Source organism: Eurosta solidaginis, chromosome 4, assembly GCF_040869045.1.
Source record: "Eurosta solidaginis isolate ZX-2024a chromosome 4, ASM4086904v1, whole genome shotgun sequence".
Classification (NCBI taxonomy): Eukaryota; Metazoa; Arthropoda; class Insecta; order Diptera; family Tephritidae; genus Eurosta; species Eurosta solidaginis.
Genome location: NC_090322.1, coordinates 153167468 through 153188066, shown reverse-complemented (window position 1 = coordinate 153188066; position 20599 = coordinate 153167468). Strand labels below are relative to the sequence as shown.

Below are 20599 nucleotides of genomic sequence, written 5' to 3'. Positions count from 1 at the left end.
CCAATGCTATCGGTTTCTTAGTTATTAACATACATACAACAATAAAACAATATTATTTAGCAATATTTTCCATGCTGCCTACATAAACACAAATTTATATAAAATTAAATTTTCTTGTATTTGACTAAAGTTTTGAAGTCTGTACCAGATCCTACGGTCGCAATACGTTTTCCAGGCAGTGGGCACAAAACCATGATGCAATAAGCCAGACAGGTGATGTCAATATAACAAAATGGAGACGAGTATTGCTCGTCCTCATAAATTCAAGTGTTGCTTCTTGACTTATCTGCAGAATTTTTTTGGTATCATACAAAATACTACATTAATGCCTTACTGAAATATGAAGTAACCTGCATAAAACGCCTGCCATCTGTATTTCCTTTCGTGGGCGCGTTTTTTGGCCTTTTCCTAAGAGGAAACGCAAAATGTTTAGTCAACGGAGCTGAATAGCTGAATATTCAGAGTACCACATTTTACACAAATAAATAATATGTAATCATACTGCTAACGGCAATTAGAGGATTGTGATCTGGAACAGTACTATGAAGTTTATAGTATGAAAACTCGGGATTCACGAGGTAGGCTCATTGAGCAGAACGAGGTGACTGGTTTAAAAATATATAGCGGCAGAGGTTTAGGGCAACGATGTTTCAACAAATCATTTTTTTACCTGATGCCAAAAAAATAGCTCTAGCTAACCCTGGAAACATTTGGACAAAAGTTAAATACCCCCAGCCGTATGATCGTACCCGTCGGACATTGTTCTGACTTTCTCTAACTATCTACTAGCCCCTCCTTAGTCTAGCCCGCTTTCCAAGTACAAGGTTAACTCTCACTATCACTCTTAATTTTATATTTATTCTTTATCTTCCTGTTAACCTCTTTTTACTAATTTGTCTGAAAATATTCCTCTGTTTCTTAAGGCCGCAGCACAATGAAATTTTTCATATACATAGATGCGTTTAGCACAAGCTTATGCATTCCAGCAACATTGCCACAATCAACCAAGATGTTGCTTTTATATATATGAAGTAACTTCAGACTTCACAATTTTATTTCGCCTTGCTTATTCACATACAAAATTTAGCGAAGCACTGTTATAAACAATTTCACTATACAACAAAAATACTTGCTAACATATTGTAACGACTTTATGGAAATCTTGGTTATTACGCACCTCCTGCTAACGTTCGTATCGCTTAACTGTCGAATAAATAACTCCAATATTCAGTATTGCAAATGGTCTTTATTAGACTACTTTGAGAGTAGTACAACTATACTTCACTTCACAATAGCTTTTTTAAATCAAACTGATTAGTTATTACTCAGCTTGCGCTGCTTTTATACTCTGTTTCCTCGTTCATCCACTTCTCCTAAGCTTTAGTAATTTTGCGAACAGTTGTAGCTCATGCTTTGTTAACAGCTATATAAGTACATGTCGATTTATAGTTTATAGCCATATTCATGTGTATGTGTGAGTAACTACTTCGGCTGATGACTATATGCGTGTGTGTGAGATATCTGTTCGTCGCCTTCTACATGCCTGCTAGCTTTAATGTGTACATGTATATAAGAGTGGCTGCTTCATATTTTTGTTGTTGCGTGATTATTTACTAACAGCTTAGTGATGCTAATATTCGCACTGATTTTTTATATTGCAGTTTTCAACTGTGAAAATTTTTAGAAAAGTTACCAACCAGTGGGAAAAATAATTTCTTAGCTAAAGCAACTGTCAAATGCTTCTTCTTATGTTGTGCTTGCATTAAAAGTTTGCAAGTTGGCTACTTTTTCATAACAGATGGCGCCCGTGTCGCTCAATCTACCGTTCCCCATAAAAATACGTATATTCTACTCATAATGCATAATATTGAGTAAAACGCATCTATACGAAAAACTGCTTATGTGACGGTCCTTTTTACTTTTACTTTCACTGTCCATCTTCCTCTTGTTTCTAGAGCCTACGATTTCTCGAACATGTGAATCTCGAGTTACTCGTAAGGCTCGCGAGCTTCTCTAGTACGTTTCAAGTTAATCGATTCATTGGCCGTTTTATATACAGCTTACGATTTCTTCTAGAGGACAATCCAAAATGTCCGCAAAACCATAAGTAAAAAACCCCGAATTGTATAGAATATTGCCAATGCAGCGACTGAATTGAAAGTCGAGAATATCTCGAGTATTACGAGTAATTCGAGAATCAGAAGCCGTGTTCTTGGTGTCTAGTTGAAAAATAAAATATCACGAACAAAATTATATGTATAATAACGGCCCGATTCTGTGCACTTGACAAATTGCCAATAAGTTGACAAGTAATCAAGATTTTTATCAAGGTGACAAATATTTCTATTCTGTGCATAACTTGACAACTCTAAAAAGCTCTAAATAAAGCTCTAAATAAAGTAAACCGAATCAGCTGTTTAGTGCAACAATCGCGAAATGGAATAAACGTAAGAATTAAATATTGTTCATTATTTTTTGTAACAAATATTTAAAAATCATGATTGTTGCAAGGAAATCAAAAGTGGAACGTGCTACGCATGAGCAATTGGAGCGATATGTCTCATTTTATGCTGCATACAGCGATTAAGTAAGAATCTCGCGAGATTTACGAGTACTTCGAGACACGAGAATCACGCGAGAAGTCGAGTTCTCAATTTCTCGGGTCTCGAAAATCTCGCTTGTGTTCGAGAAGAAATCGCAAGCTCTACTTTTTTCCTCCAACTTCCACTGCTTTTTTTCTCATTTGGTCTGTTTTCCTTTTTCTTTTCTTTTGTGTCCCCGTGGAGAGGCATCGAGTCATTTATGTAGTAAAAATATACCAAAATAGTACCAAACATTTTCGCTTCCTACTCTTTTAAAACTCATGACGGCCCTCATAGTCAAATTTTCGTTGACTTCACCTGTATGCCTCTATGCTTTTATTGCGTCATGGCCAGGCCCGTCGATAGGGGGGATGGGGGATTCCCCCGGGCCCGCGATTTAGAGGCACTAAGACATTTTTTTTTAATTCAGGAGCGTCTTTAATTGTTCCATGTGCAAATTTTAAGCCGAATTTCAAAAGCAACGAATATTGATAATGATTTTTTGCCTGGGCCTGAGGAGACAATAAAAACATCAAACAAAAATGTATGTTTACATGAATCCGAAATCGTAAAGTTTTCGTGGTGACACTGATGAAGGTTCATCTTCAAAAAGTCTTCCAACAATACCAGCAACTCTGTATCAAATTCCAGATTATTTAAACGACTTCGATATCGGTACCGTGAATAATGATTTTTTTCGATCTGAAGAAGTCAACAAAATAATTCGTAGAGGTCATCAAAAGTGTCCTGTTATTTTTCCACGTGAATGTCATGACGAGGCATTTCCTGCCTCGTTAAACAGAATCTTGCCAAATGGAGAGAAAGCGGAGCGTGACTGGTTAGTTTGGAGTGCCAGTAGCAATGCTTTTATTGCCTACCATGTCGTCTGTTAAGCACCAAATGTAATTCAAAAGGAGGCTACAATTGATACACTTACCAATGAACAGCTAATCACTGAAACTCAAAAGTGGAAAGAAATTTTATATAGAATTTTGGACACTATTTTATTTTTGGGTGAAAGAGGTCTAGCTTTCAAAGACGAAGGTATGCATCTTGGTGAACGAAACGATGGACATATTTTTGGGCATCTAAGATCTCATAAGCCATTATGATCCGATACTTAGAGATCATTTGGAGAAAGTTAGGATTTCACAACAGCAGCACAAACGTTTACAAGTTCACTATCTTTCCCCAGACATTCAGAACGAGTTTATAGAAATTTGTGCAAAGCACGTGAGGGAAACTATATTAGATCAACGCAAGAAAGCCAAGTATTTTGCTATTATCGTTGATGCTACGCCTGATGCTAGTCACGTTGAACAGACTACGTTCATTTCAATTCGAAAGCAACAAATTTTAAAATTCAAGAACGGTTTTTGGCTTTCGTGGATTGTAACCACAAACTGGTCAGGAAATCACTGATTTAGTTTGCCCATTAAGAGATTGTCGTGCACAAGGGTATGATAACGGCGTCAATATGAAAGGAATTTACAACGGAGCACAACGTCACATTCTCGACAAAACCTCGAATTCTGATTACTCGCCTTGTGCAACCCGCAGTCTCAATTCATGTGGTGTTGATGCGGCAGAATGTTGTGCGCCTGCAATTACTATCTTCGGAGTTGTACAAAAATGTTTTACTAATTTCAGCAGCAATTACTGGCATATGCTGATGACATTGATATCATCGGCCTAAACACCCGCGCTGTTAGTTCTGCTTACTCCAAGCTGGAAAAAGAAGCGGTAAAGATGGGTTTGATGGTGAATGAGGACAAAACGAAGTACCTGCTGTCATCGAGCAAAGAGTCAGCGCATATGCGCCTTGGCAACCACGCTACTGTTGGCAGCCATAATTTCGAAATAGTAAAAGACTTCGTTTATTTGGGAACCAGCATCAACACTAGCAACAACATCAGCACTGAAATCCAGCGAAGAATCAATCTTGCCAATAAATGCTACTTTGGACTAGGTAGGCAATTGAAAAGTAAAGTCCTCTCTCGGCGAACGAAAATCATACTCTACAAGTCACTTATCGTACCCGTCCTGCTATATGGGGCAGAAGCATGGACCATGACAACAGCAGATGAAGCGGCTTTGGGAGTGTTCGAGAGAAAAGTTCTTCGAAAGATTTATGGACCTCTACGCGTTGGCGATGGTGAGTACCGAAGAAGATTTAATGATGAGCTGTACGAGCTATACGCAGACATCAACATAGTCCAGCGAATTAAAACGCAGCGGCTGCGCTGGCTAGGCCATGTTATGCGAATGAAAGATGATGCTCCGGCCAAGAAAGTGTTTCTATCGGAACCCGCCTATGGAAGCAGAGGTAGAGGGCGGCCCCCACTCCGTTGGAAGAACCAGGTGGAAAACGATTTAAACTCCCTTGGTGTGACCAACTGGCGCCGGTTGGCGGAGCGAAGGAGCGACTGGCGCGCCTTGTTGGACGGCCATAACCGTTTAGACGGTTAAGCGCAAATTAAGTAAGTAAGTAAGTAATTTCAGCAGCAGTCAACAACGATGGGACATCCTCAAAAAAATGTACCGAGCTCTTTTCATAGTCTTTCAGACAAAAGCCAAACTTGACTGCGCAAGCATACGGAGATGTTACCGGCATTCTCAACAATTCGAATGTATCTGGCTGTCCTCAATTTGGTTCAAAATACTGACTACTATTAATGAAAGAAACGTGGTCCTCCAAGCTAGAGACGCCACCATAGATGTTGAGGTCCGACATCTGGATGCCTTATTAGCTGATTTGAAGTTGATCAAGAACCAATGGGAAACAATTTTAAACGAATGCAAAATAGTTGCTATTCAATTGAACATCTCTTTCCGGACATTCGAAAGAGAAAACCCAAAAGACGTTCTGAAGATAATTTAAATGATATTATTACGGATGATTCAGAGTCTGATTTTAAAAACAATACATTCCTGGTGATCGTTGATTCGGTAATCACTGGCATTACTAAACGATTTGCAGGTATGAGAAATTTGAACGAGACGTTTTCGTTTTTGTGGCAATTTCAAAGCTTAGAATATGAAATAATTCACTTGAAACACATTTACGAAGCAAATTTTGATAAAGGTCTGTCACCATTGGAATTGCTAAATGCCATCTACATGTGCTCAAAATCTGTATACGATTTTCCCCAACATTTGTGTTGCTTTACGTATCTTTTGCACTATACTTGTCACTGTAGCTAGTGCAGAACTTTCCTTCAGCGTCCTTTCAAGAATCAAAAACTTTCATAGATCGTGTTCATCTCAAGAGCGAGTTTCAAGACTTCCCACGCTTTGTGTTGAATCCGTTTTGGCAAGACAGTTAAATTTTGATATTATCATAAAAATTTCGCAGCGAAAAAAGCAAGTAAAGCCACTCTTTGATATCCGAAGTTTCTATATTTAGTAATTAAAATTTATAATCATCATTAAATTTATCAGAAATGTATTAAAATGTTACCAAATAACTAGAAAAGATTATTTGAAACAATATGTGGCTTTTAAAAGAGAATTTTATTTCTACGTTACAATAAAATAGTATAAATATTAAATATTCTGTGTTAATTTTATTGTCAGCTTTTAGTCCAAAAATTATTTAGTTGATGTGGCAAACATTTTTTTTTGTAATCCATCAATAATGATTCATGAATGAGACGCCATTAATTCAAGTTAATCAAATGTATTAGCGGATTTTTTATAGGGGGCCCGTAAGTTTTTAGTCCCGGGCCCGGATTTTCTCTCTACGGCCCTGGTCATGGCACAAATAAAAAAAAAAAAAAATAAAAATAAAAAAAACAAACATCAATCTTTAAAAACACATTCAGTTTTGAGTTTATAATTAATAGCCAGGTCCACTATCCACACGATATATTATTTGTTAGATTTACAGTACACACTTATACATATAAACCAGGCATTAGTTTACATACAATACAATATTATGTTAGCTACAATCTAATATAAGAGAGCTATACAAGAATAAACTTACCGCATCCTGAAAATAAAAATGAAAACAAATTAAAAGTAATAAAATACACATAAAAACTATAAACGAAAGCAATTTGCATTTTTTTTTTAATTAAATTTTAATGACACGTATTTGGTGCAATTAATCTATGCATGTATGTTTGTATGTATGTTAAGTAGTTAGTGGAACTTGGTATGTTTAGTAAAACTCCGCTATAGTGAAATTTTTCAAAACGACTTATTTTATATGATCATATTTCAATTTATTGCGAACAAATAAATTTTATTTTGCAGGTCAGTGTGAGCATATTGGGTAGCGTACAAGAATTGGCATGCAAAAGACTTTGAGTTTAACCTAATGCCATAACAAGAAAATTTCTTAAGAGTAGCCTCGCTTGGGATTGATTTGTGCATCGGATCAATTCCGGTATGGAAGAGTTTAGAAAACCTTCCGGAAATGGAATAATCAAAATCAACATGTTACTTCCTTAATTCAAAGGGCAGTTGCAGAAGAAGCTGTTCTATCATTACAAACTTTATAAATGAATGACCGATTTATCAGAGCCCTTTTACGCCAATTGAGTATTGAGCGAAGGAAAAACTAATAATAAGGAATCTTAGTTGTGCTTAAAAAAGCGGAAGTTATAAGTAGGCATCTATTCCGTTCAGTGCCAAAAAAAAAAGAAAGATAAATAATCTATGTAGGAAAATTAAGAATATTATGACTCCTCTTTTTTTGTTATTGTTGTTGTTATTGTTTTAGCAGTGCTATACAATATGTGCGATCACTCAAAAATTGTCATCAATATCCTCTAACGGTATTCTGAGCAAACTTGCTGTTTGAACAGGATTCGAGGCGTTGGTTCAACATTGCAATTGAAGATATGATTTGTGTCGTGTGCGGCCACTACACAAGCAGGGGACAAAACCTAACATCCGTGATCGTATAACTCGTCACGTAAAACATGATTTTTGGATTATGACATACGTGAACGTCCTACTTCGACCGTAATGTTGAATCGTATCATACGTGACGAGTGACTGAATGTACACGTTACGATCCACTTTCATTCGAACACAAGCTTACGATCGTATACACAAAAATTTCATCGAAAATGTAAGTAAATTGTTAAAATAGATGAGTAAATAAAATATAATAACAAAATTTCAAACTCTTATTATTAGCAAAGGTCGAATTCAAACAAGCTTAGTCCATTTTGCATTTGCATGTTAAATCTCTATCTGTATCTGGATAACGCTTCATTGGAAAGCAGGATATATGTATATCAGGGGAGTTAAGGACACCCAATAAACCATGCCACAACTGCAATCAAAAAGTCAACTGCATTCGCGGGACTTCCAAAACTTAAATTTTTTGCTAGGCACACATCTATACCAAGTCATGCCTTCGTAATTCATCCCCTCAAAAGCTTTTAACTTCAAACTCCGTCACAATCTTGAGAGCAATATTACTATACATAACATTTGGCCAGTTCAAAAATCGTGTGTTAATTTTCGATGCTTTTCCACCGAAGTCAATATTTATGTTGTCGTATGGCAATCGGAGTTGAAGGCGTATATCATAAGCATTCTGTATCTGATTCGTTTTGTTATGTTGATTTATATTAAAACGATGCGTCATCCCTTGTTAAATTTGGTTTGGTTACAAACCGGTTTCAGCATTGCGTCAACATCAGTGGCATTTTTCGTTCGAGAACGAAATTCGACATGGAATGACCGAAAATCATTCCAGTTATAATTATTATTATAATTTGACTTTTATGTGTGGCTTAAAAAGATTTGATTGTATTGTTTCTTCCTTTTTTAATTAAGATATCGGACGGTGGGGTAGGTTAGGTTAGGTTAGGATAAACTGGCCGGTCAATGGGGATCTCACATAAACTGAATGAGTATTTAGTTTTAGCAGAAGTTTGTTTAACGAACAAACTGAAAGCCCTATCAAAAACCATGACCTATGATCTAAAACAACTTCGTGCTCTTGGCAAATACTAGAAGCTTTCTAGAACCTATGCCACTTGCTTCTAGATTTGACAGCTGCATCACTCCTAGTACCTTAAGTCTTAGACTGGCAAGCGTAGTACACGAGCACAAAACGTGCGCGATCGTTTCCTCCTCCCACCCGCACTTCCTTCACCTGCTATTACTGACCAAGGCTAATTTAAAGTCATGTGACACCAGAAGGCACTGTCCAAGCAGAATACCCGTCATGAGTCTACAGTCCACTCTTTTTAATGATAGGAGTAACTTTGTTAGTCTAAGGCAGTAGGAACTACACATGATCTTAGATATTTTGCCATCCCGCGCTTGATTCCACGCCTTTGCCGCTTGGTCGATTATGTACACCTCTCCCCTTCTCTTAATCACGCCACTTTAATTGGGACGAAGACGATGTAAGCTTCGAGGTATGCGCCATTTTTAGCTAGTTCATCCGCTTTTTCATTCCCATCTACTCCCATATACCCTGAGACCTAATATATATGTGGCCTTTCCTTATACCGATTCCTTTCAGGAATCGCTTACACTCTAACTTATTTTTAGTTGGTGTGCTGTGCGGGATTATTGCTTTATTTGCTGCTTGACTAACAATATAAATCTTGATGCGGCTGCAGTTTAAGCTATTCTCATCCAATGTTTGTACTGCTTTGGTTACGGCTACTACTTCCGCCTGAAAAATACAACAGTGATCTGGTAGCTTGTTGGATCTGTTTATTTTCGGTTCAGTACAATACATATATCGCAGACCCTACTACTTCCATTACTTTAGAAACATCGGTGGGCATGTGTATCGCTTGGTCCACCATTTAGGCACCCTTGCGCCAACTATCCACCTCTATTCTAACTCTAATATCCTCTTCGAAACGCTTATACGGAATCTGGTAGTCTGTTCGTCCTGTAATTGATGACGCTATACTTTTGTAGTGGTATGGTCTGCTCACTCAAACTGCCCCGTGGAACTGTGTATCGTTGCAGTTGTTAAACCTATGTTCTTTGCCACCAGCCCTACAGATGGAATGTGCAAAATAGCGTACAGTGCAGCCGTCCGGTTTTTTTTTAGGGCTTCAGTAATGCTAAACATTGAAAACCTACGTACCTCCGCTAACTTGTTGCAGTAGGTTCTTTGCTGTCCAACAAATAAGCACTCCATAGTAGAGGATAGGCTTTACAATCACCGTAAAAACACAATGATAGAGAGAGGGCGATAAACCACACGTACTACGCCCCATTATTTTATATGTATAGAGTGCCTTCGAGGCCTTCTTCACTACCCTCCGCGTTGAGTTTCCACAACAACTTACTGCCTACAACTCCTGCAGGGACGGTGTGGTAAGTATGCATGAATCAAAATTTTTTACACTTGATTTTTTTGTTTAATATAAGAGTAGGTAAAAGTTGAAAAAAGAAAATAAAATATTTAGAAACCAAAAACTTAACTACGTATTTGTTATAAGTGTCTGCAAATGTTAGCCAATTTAACAGCGTGGAAAAATAAAAATAATACAAAGCGGACGGGCAGGAAAGTAAGCATTGCATGCAAAAGTTATTAAATTTGTTGCCTAAAGGTTTTCCGAAACTAAACTCAGTTTCAGCAGCGCTTCAAATTGTTTTAGCTATATTTTGGCTTATTTTTATAAATCAAATTATAAAGTACAATGCCAGATTAATAACTATTTAATCTATAAGTACATACAAATTTACATTTTTTATAAAAAAAAAAAACTAAATGAAATAATCATTTGGGACAGCGGGGCTTAACAGAAAGCAGTCGTATTTAGTATTAAGAAGAAAAAAAACAAATTTAGCATTAACTTACCTTTCGCGTTTTGTTCTCTCCACCAGCCCCCTCTGCTGTACAGCCACGCGCTCCACCACTTCCAGCCGATGAGGGAAACGATCCGGTGGCAATGTTGGAAAATGGCACCGGTTCCGAAAATTTTATTGTATGCAAGAGTTGCATAACAACATTTGAAACATTACGAAATGACAATTTGCGACGACTACCAATGGCCGAGCGTACACCAAGCGTATTTAGCATTAATGGCTGTAACAAAAAATAAAAGAAAAATGCAAAAATTTGAAAAAAAAAAAAGAAAATTCAAAAATATGATAAAGTGAATGATCAATGCTCCCCAAAGGAGAGCTAGTGTAAATATTTTATTTAGGCCCAGTTTTTCAGTAGTTGGTTAAGCTAGGCTTAAACTAAGTCTGTTTAAACTCTAGTTAAATTTAAACTCCAGTTAAACTACTCAGCAGTTTTTCAGTCACAGTTTACAGTTGAGGTAAGTTTTTTTGCACGGCAACATTGATTTTGTATTATCTAGATAATTTGTAGATACGACAACAGCTGCAATTTCTTACCCAATAAACATTGAAAAGATATTTCGAACTTCATTCTCCAATCACTATGCAGCCTTTGAGAATTTTTGTAAAATTTATAGTTCTGGAGTTGATCTCCAACATCACTAGCATTTTCAAATTATTATCCAACCTTTGAAAGATTTCGAGAAATATACAGTTCTCAAATGAATATTCAACAGGTTTCTCCATTTGATATTGTTAGGAAACTAAGGGTGCTGCTATCTCTAAGCCGATGCTAAGCAGTGACGTGAATTCACATCAATAATTCAATCATTATGTATCTACATAAACGAAACAATAATCGCGTCTACACATATGTACCATGTACGTACACGAGCAGCGGAGAGTCAATGCACAAACACATGCATATATCTGAGATACTCCTGAAAGTATGCAATAAGAGAAGCTATAATATCGTGCAATTGTAGTTACAGCTGAGAAGTTTGAGAGCTGATGTTCTAGAAGATTCTGGAAATGGAAGCGCCTAGAAGATGCAACGTTGAAATCAGAGAGTATAAAAGGCAGCAAATGTAGAGGCGCTGGAATTCAGTTTGAGTTGAGCTATCAAGCAGTTATTGATTTAGCACGCAATCTGGCGGGCAATAGTAGAGTACTTTAATAAAGGCCATTTTGCATTATTAAATATTGGAGTTATTTATTCGACAATTTAGCAATACGAACGTAAGAAGCAAGTTGAAAATAGGCGGAGTTACAGTAAATATCGTTACAATTGGTGTCAGAGGGGGAATTGTTGAATAAATTCCAGAGGACAACAAGGATATGGCAAAGTTCAGTGAATTGAAGATCCAGCAACTAAAGAAGGAGTTGGAGAGCCGTGGATTGAATACAAGCGGCGTTAAACTCGAACTTCAGGCACGGCTACGAGAGGCAATGGAAGCAGAAGGAATTGATGTGGACGAGTATGTCTTTTATCCTGATGGCGACGAGACAACAGCAAAAATTGAAGAGAAAAATGAAACACCGCAGACAATGGCGAACACAGACCTGAACATGATATTGGCTGCAATATCGGCACAAATGTCCGAAATGTCATCACAAATATCTAACAACATGTCGTCACAATTGGCATCCCAACTGGAATCACAATAGGCAGAAATAATATCTCAACTGGCATCTCAACTGGAATCCCAGGAGAACCGTATAACATCCAAGATGGAAACACAATTAGAAGAACAGAAAACACACATGGCGTCACAAATTGCAGAACAATTAAAAAAACAAGAGGCACGCATAAGCTGGAGGCGCAGGAAACAAAATTATCATCGCAGCTGGAGGCTGTTAGTGAACGACAAGATAAAGTGGAGGCCGAGATAGTTGCTTTGAAAGATCGGATTCAGGAGTAACAATTGAACCATCCAGTCACTTCAACGTCTACTGTGAAGGTAAAATCCCTAACGTTTGATGGTTCTGTTCCATTCCAGGTATTTAAGCTCTAATATGAGAAGACGTCGGCAGCGAACAACTGGAATGCCGAAGATAAAGTTGCAGCTCTGTTCGTGGCATTGAAAGGGCCAGCAGCAGAAATCCTACAGACGATTCCCGAAGGAGAGCGGAACAACTATGAAGCATTGATGGCCGCTGTCGAGACACGTTATGGAAGCGAGCATAGGAAACAGATATTCAAAATTGAGTTGCAAAACCGTCACCAAAGAGCGAATGAGACTTTGCAGGAGTTTGCCTCGGATGTTGAAAGGTTGGCTCATCTCGCAAATGCGGACGCACCCGTGGAATACACCGAGAGGGTAAAAATCCAGAGTTTTATAAATGGCATACGGGACTTGGAAACGAAGCGAGCTACATACGCAAACCCAAAGCTGACATTTGCTGAAAAGGTATCACATGCATTGACTCAGGAAACGGCCTCACTATTGAGTAAACCAGCATACAAAGCTCATCGTGTGGAAGTGGAAAGCCCAGATTGGGTAGACACAATTTTGGAAGCACTGAAGGGATCACAACAGAAAAATGCCGGAGTTATTAAATGTTTCAAGTGCGGCAACCCAGGTCATATTGCACGACATTGCAGCACCGGTCCCAATAGCTCCTACAATGTGGGTGGCTGTAAACGCAGAGCTGAAGGAGATGAGCAAATCTCCAAGTCCACTCAATCGTTAAACTAAAGCTAGTCAGCCGCAAGGGGCGACAGCTGGCTCCCTCAATTGAATGCCCATAATCTCTATCTCACAAATTGGAAGAAGGTCAAACAATCTTACTGTCGGAGGACATGTGGATGGAAAGGAACGTTTACTGACTGTAGATACGGGTGCATCTCATTCCATCGTTCGAGAGAATTTAGTCAACAAGAAGATAAGACCATTGCATGGAGCAAGATTGCGTACAGACACTAGAGAAGACAGCACGGTTCTAGGAGAAGTTTCATCTGAAGTCGCAATTGGGAAAGTCACGGTAGTACACAATTTTATAGTGGCAGAGATTGTTGATGAAATCATAATTGGAATGGACTTCTTAATCGATCAGGGCATCAAGATCGACATGCAAAGAAAGACGATGCGATATAAGAACATGGATGTACCACTTAATTTCGGCTACGAGAGAGGCTACAGCAGTAAACGAGTGCTGGTGGAAGAGAGTCAGCGAATACCACCAAAATCCAAAGCAGTCATCTGGGCAAAGGTTGATGGAGATTGTGGGACAAACAAATTGTGGGTTGTCGAAGCAGCAAACAAATCAGCACTGAACATACTTGTAGGAAAAACCCTGGCTATGACAAAACAACATGGACGTATTCCGGTAAGATTACTCAATGAGTTCAAGTCACCACTCAAACTGACTAAAGGAGCTATTTGGGAAGATGCCAAGAGGCTGAAGTAGTTATTAACTGTGAACAGCTCCAGGAACACGTTCCAGCTGATAATACTGATCTTTCAAATGACATCACGGCATGGACGCAGGGGCTAGAGGAAGCATATCAGAGTAAGGCAAAACAACTGCTCCTAAAGTACGCGAACATATTTGAACAGGATCTTTTTAAATCAGGCCGCACCAACGTTGTGAAACATCAAATTGACACTGGAGATGTGAGGCCGATCCGTCAAGCTCCACGTAGTGTTCCACTGGCGAAGCGGGAAGTTGTGAGTCAAATCATACAAGAAATGAGTGACAGCGGCGTCATCGGCTAGTCCATGGAGCTCACCGGTAGTACTTGTAAAGAAGAAGGATGGAAAAATGAGGTTTTGCGTTGACTACCGGAAGTTGAATGACGTAACGAAAAAGGATAGCTACCCATTGCCAAAAATTGACGACACTCTGGACTCGCTATCTGGTACGAAATGGTTTTCCACGCTTGACTTGAAAAGCGGCTACTGGCAAGTGGAGGTGAAGGAGGAAGATAAAGAGAAAACAGCCTTCAGTGTCGGTGATGGTCTTTGGCAATTTACAGTGATGCCTTTTGGACTTTGTAATACACCAGCTACTTTTGAGAGACTCATGCACCAGGTACTGAAAGGACTACATTGGAAAACATGCTTGGTGTACCTGGACGACATCATCGTATTGGGCAGGAATTTTGATGAACATCTTAAGAACTTGGAGGAAGCTTTCCAAAGAACAGCTGGCGCTGGTTTGAAGTTATGTCCCAAAAAGTGTGCGCTGTTTAAAAAGGAAGTAAATTATTTGAGTCACAAGGTAACGACAGAGGGCATGTGCACTGCGAACGAAAAGATAGAGGCTGTAAAGGATTGGCCAAGACCACAGAACCTACATGAATTAAGAAGTTTCCTTGGGCTGTCCACATATTACCGCCGATTTGTACCAAATTTTTCCAGCGTAGCCCATAGCCTCCATGAGCTTCCAAGAAGAAATAAAGCTTTTGAATGGAAGAAAGAGCAAGAAGTGGCTTTCCAAACATTGAAGGAGCGTTTGTGCACTGCCCCAATGTTAGCATATCCGATTCCAGGAGCAACATTTATTCTAGATACAGATGCGAGTGGATATGCTATAGGAGGCGTTTTATCACAACTGGTCGATGGACAGGAGAAGGTAGTTGCATATTACAGCCGTTCGATTGGAAAACCAGAGAGGAACTACTGCGTTACGCGGAGAGAGCTGTTGGCATTGGTAGAGTGCATTAAACATTTTCACAAATACCTCTACGGCCAGCGATTCCGTTAAAATGGCTTCTGCAGTTCCGTAATTCGGAAGGACAATTGGCACGGTGGATCGAGCGACTACAAAGCTATGACTTTTCCATTGAGCATCGAAAAGGTAGTACCCATCGAAATGCCGATGCAATGTCACGAAGACCATGTAGTTTGGAATGCAAGAACTGTTCAAAGGCCGAGGTTGAAGAAGACATTATAGATGTCCGCCTAATGACTATAACATGTACAGATGAATGGGACAAGGAACAGCTAAGAAAGTGTCAGCTAGAAGATACAGATCTGTCACGTGTTATGCAAGGGCTCGAACGAAACGAAAAACCAAACAGAGAAGAGATGTCAGCAGAGAGTCCCATTGCGAAGTCATATTGGGCACAGTGGAACAGTTTAGAATTGATATCCGGTTACCTTCATCGAGTATGGGAGAGTGAGGATGGTAAATGCGAGAAACTGATAGTTGTTCCCAGAAAGAGGATTCCTGACGTGCTCAGCGAGCTGCATAATGGTCCAAGGTCATCTTGGAATCACGAAGACGCTCGAGAAGATTAAACAGAGATTCTATTGGGTTGGTTGCCGTCAGTCGGTCACTGAGTGGATTGCGAACTGCGAGGTTTGCAGCAGAGCGAAAGGGCCCAGAACCCGAAGTCTTGGCCAGATGAAGCAATATAACTCAGGTGCGCCATTTGAAAGGATCGATATGGATGTCGCCGGTCCATTTCCTACTAGCAACAGCGGAAACAAATATGTACTGTTAGTTAGGGATTATTTCAGCAAATGGCCAGAGGTATACCCAATCCCAAATCAAGAAGCGGAAACGGTAGCAGAAGTGTTTATAAACAATTGGGTTGCAAGGTATGGTGTACCAATGGAGTTAAATTCTGACCAAGGCAGGAATTTCGAATCAGCTGTGTTCCAGGAAATGTGTAAATTATTGGGCATTCGAAAAACATGGACAACTGCATTGCATCCTCAATCCGATTGTATGGTAGAACGATTCAATAGAACATTGGAGGAGCACTTAAGGAAAGTAGTAGACAAGTACCATAAAGAGTGGGATACCCGCATACCATTATTCTTGATGGCTTACCGATCAGCAGTGCATGAGACAACGCGCCAAACCCCTGCAAAAGTAATTTTTGGCAATGGCCTTAGACTGCCAGCTGATTTGAAGTTTGGGATAGATGCGAATGCGGAGAGAAATGTCAAGAAATCCACTAGTTATTTGGAAGAAGAGCTAAGAGAAATACATGATCTGATAAGGCAAAGAACAAAGATTATGAGTGACAAGATGAAAGCCAGATACGATAAAACAATTAATTCGGAAGGTTTTCAGGAAGGAGATTTGGTGCTATTATACAACCCACAACGTAAAAAAGGTTTGTCCCCGAAATTGCAGTGTAATTGGGAAGGCCCATACAAAGTTGTAAAACGGATCAACGATGTAGTGTACCGCATACAAGCCATCGGTAAACCACGAACCAAAATGAAAGTGGTCCATTTGGAAAGGCTGGCAACGTTTAGATCAGGAGATTTTTTCTAATTGGGACGATCAGACTTAGGTCGAGGGCAGTGTTACGAATATTAGCAAAACTAAGAGGTGCTGCTATCTCTAAGCCGATGCTAAGCAGTGACGTGAATTCATATCAATAATTCAATCATTATGTATCTACATAAACGAAACAATAATTGCGTCTACACATATGTACCATGTACGTATACGAGCAGCGGAGAGTCAATGCACAAACCCATGCATATATCATACTCCTAGAAGTATGCAATAAGAGAAGCTATAAAATCGTGCAAGTGTAGTTACAGCTGAGAAGTTTGAGAGCTGATGGACTAGAAGATTCTGGAAATGGAAGCGCCTAGAAGATGCAACGTTGAAATCAGAGAGTATAAAAGGCAGCAAATGTAGAGGCGCTGGAATTCAGTTTGAGTTGAGCTATCAAGCAGTTATTGATTAAGCACGCAATCTGGCGGGCAATAGTAGAGTTTCATTTGAGCTATCAATCAGTTTGGTTATTAAGCAACCTATTCGTTGCAAAGTTTGATTGTTATTGTGAAGTACTTTAATAAAGGCCATTTTGCATTATTAAATATTGGAGTTATTTATTCGACAATTTAGCGATACGAACGTAAAAAGCAAGTTGAAAATAAGCGGAGTTACAGTAAATATCGTTACAATATCCTGCGTTGGACATCTTACACTTGAGTCCAGTCAAAGAACCACAAGTTGGGAACTATCATTTTATACCTTTATATTAAGTCCCTTTCATGTTTGTCCTCACATTTCCATACGAATTTTTGACCCACGGAAAAGACTTTTTCGGTAACTTCCCGTTGAGCTAGACACTTGATACTTAACATAGTTCAGATCTGAGAAACATTACAATGCAAGTGAAAAAAAAATTCACTAGGTGGATCGAGATATACAGAAAATTTATTTTAAAATGGAAATTTTGCGATCGACTTTTAACTAACTTCTCGGTGATCCAGAGTTTTGTATTGGGAATCTTGCAACCCATTTTTAACTAACTTCCTGGACATCTAGAAACTTGAAACCTGTAATATAGGTTAAAACTCGGTGAAAGTGCAATGTTTGATCAAAAAATTTGAGCTACGTAACGCACAAGTCGAACTATTTAGAAGATTAGGCCATACCTTCATGGCTAGCCTCCTGAGTGCTGCAGGCGTTGTAGAATTCCAGAATTTTGGGATTTAAAATTATAAAGGTAGAGCGCGTGTTTAAATTTTAAGTAATCAATTAGTTAATCCCAAGTACATAGTTTGCTTTAAATTGAAACATTGCGCTCCACCTTTAAAGTTTTAAATCCCAAAATTCTTTTACAAGAGCTATTGTTAAAGTTTTATAGTAAAAATTCAACAAGACTATGTCTGTATTAAAGGAAAAATTGCCTTCTATTTTTGTTGTCCATTTATATAAAGGTAGTCCTTAAAATTTTTTGATTATCTTTATATTTTCAACTTAAGTAATAGCATTTTTCGCTTTATAAAAAATTCACTCTTTTGCTGAGTACACTATGATTCTCAAGTTGAGCCACTGTTTCGTAACAACTCTTTAGAGGTATGCTAGTTATCAACATGAGCTCTAATGGTACTCAAGCCCAAATGCTTGTGGGTATATTCGATGCCATTAAACTTAAACTTCAGTTAAAGTTGACTGAAAAACTGCAGAATAAGTTTAAGTGTAGTTTAACTGACAAACTGAGTTGAACTTGTACTGAAAACCCGGGCCTTGAGGAGCTATATACTACTAATGTTTGCAGCGGTCTCTAACTAAAATGAAATGTTTAAACATTCGGGCTTATCACTTCTCTTCTTTCATAACCCCTCAAATGTGTACTTAAATAAGTGTGCTCCATTAACACTTACCTTACGCCGATGTGGTGGTGGCACTATAAAATATGTATCCACACCATGATCGCGCAAATATGATGAACGTTGATCACCATGACCAGCCTCTACTTCATATTCACCCGATAAAGCGTCAAGCGTGGAACGTGTTACATGCACACGACCAGGTTCACCACCTGATTCCATATGATTTGCCAGTGTAACATCATTTGACCAAACGTCAAATTGCCATTTACGTAAGCCGAGTACACCACAAAGTACGCGCCCAGTATGTATTCCGACACGCATATTTAATATCACATCGGTAGCTTCCACAACGGTGCTAAATAAGAGAAAAGCGTTAAAGTGAACTCATGAGTATTTACTTTAACTACTCAATATTTGTTTGATAACTGCAAACTTACGCTATGGCATCAATCATATCCAGACCCATTTCCACTGTGCATTTGGCATGATCCTTGCGTGGCTCGGGCAAACCCGAAACGCAATAATAACAATCACCAAGAATTTTAATGCGCAAGCAATGGTTGTCCTGTATAAATAGAAGGATATTAGTTATGGTAAGGTTTTTTTAAAAGGTATGAATCACAAATGTGTGCATATTGCTTGTGATCTTTTTTTTTTTTAACAATCACTTACATGCGCCAATTGATCGAATCGTCCGAAGAGCTCATTCAACAGTCTTACTAACTCTTGTGCACTACATTGTGACGACAATACTGTAAAACCTACAATATCGGCAAACAATATGCTAAAGAGAGAGAGAAAGAGGGAGATACAAAAATAACAAATTAATTAATGTTTAGATAAAGAGAAAGAAAGACGTTCAATCGAATCAATTTTAAGCAAACTACGCAAACTTTCCACAACTTCCCAAAAAGGAGGAATTGTAAGAAAGACAATTGGCCAGTCAGTTCTTTCTGAGGTCTTAATGTTAGCTGCGAGTGTAGCTCAGAAAATTTAAAAAAGAAAAACCCGTGTTATAGTGTTATTTAGGCTGCGATGGTAAAAAAAAATCGTAGTTAACAAAGCAACTTCACCGTAAACACCTTGCATTACTCTTGATTTTGACATTACGCTTGATTCAAAGCCTGCCTTCCAGCTCTAATAACTATCTATGTTATTATCAAGCCTCCAACATGAGCGGGGCGCAACGAGTATGGTAAATAAATCAGAAGCCTGCTGAATCGCGCAACTAGAATTTCCATTTGTAATACATTTGACATATTGTAAGTAAAATGGGCAAGAGTGGCGAGCAACTTTCATAGCCTGGCCAGAAATTGGGTTCGAATTAAGAATGTTCGTATCAATATTTACCTCTTGAATAGTATGAGCGTTCCAAGGAAACTTGAATCTTGAAATAGATTTGACCTTGCCATGCTTTTTACGTTGGGTTCTATCTACATCAGTGGTGCACAACGACGGCAGAGCTTTGAATACAAATGCAACTTTTTTATAGTAGTATGTGTTTACATGGAGAATAGTTGGACACAGAATTCGCCCATGAGATGTTTACTGCTTGAAGTAAAAGCTGAAACTGAAGCTATATAAAGCTCGAGAGCACAATTGATCTAAAAGAATAGGTCCGCTGGCAGGTTTATAACCCATCAAATTCGCAAGACAGTTGAGTTCTCTATTTCAAATCAGTGGTTGGCGCGTCTTCGCCCATTCGCATACCATGACCTAGGCAGCGAGACTTTTGGGCTTTTGTTCGTTGCACATATCTGGGTGTATCTTATAATACCTCCTTTCCAGACAGGACCATATATCTTTTGTAGAATTTTTCCCTCAAACTTTTCAAAGGCCTTCTATCGACACCGTTCATGCGTCCGAGTCATAGCTCGGGACAGGTACAAGCGACTTGTAGAGCGTGATTTTTATTCACGTGTGAGGACTTTATTTTTCAAATGCTTGCTACGCATAAATTAGCACTTATTGGATAGAACTATTCTGTTTTATTTGTAAGCTGACAGATTGTTCTATCGCGGTTTAGATCGGCTGCTAGAATAGTTTTCCCCATCATTAGGTCAAAGAAATGGCACGAAAAAGGGTCGCCTTATCTGAAAACTTACGAACCTGGTAGTGTTGCCTAAGCTCAGTTGGCAAAGCCTCATTGGCTTTGCAGGGAATGTTAGAAATAAAACTTTCCTGCTTCCTCAT

At 38.8% G+C, this 20599-nt stretch overlaps 1 protein-coding gene across 6 annotated transcripts in view; it reads right to left on the bottom strand.

The window, feature by feature from the left end:
- Positions 1-20599, bottom strand: part of rut (rutabaga) — a 382895-nt gene that overhangs the window by 50413 nt on the left and 311883 nt on the right. For all 6 annotated transcript variants that reach the window (XM_067783457.1, XM_067783459.1, XM_067783461.1 and 3 more), the window contains exons 7-10: positions 19079-19190; positions 18844-18971; positions 18458-18761; positions 10381-10608 (exon numbers count right to left, since the gene is read on the bottom strand). In XM_067783457.1, coding sequence (XP_067639558.1) covers positions 10381-10608; positions 18458-18761; positions 18844-18971; positions 19079-19190 — 772 coding nt within the window. The remainder of the gene's footprint in view (positions 1-10380; positions 10609-18457; positions 18762-18843; positions 18972-19078; positions 19191-20599) is intronic.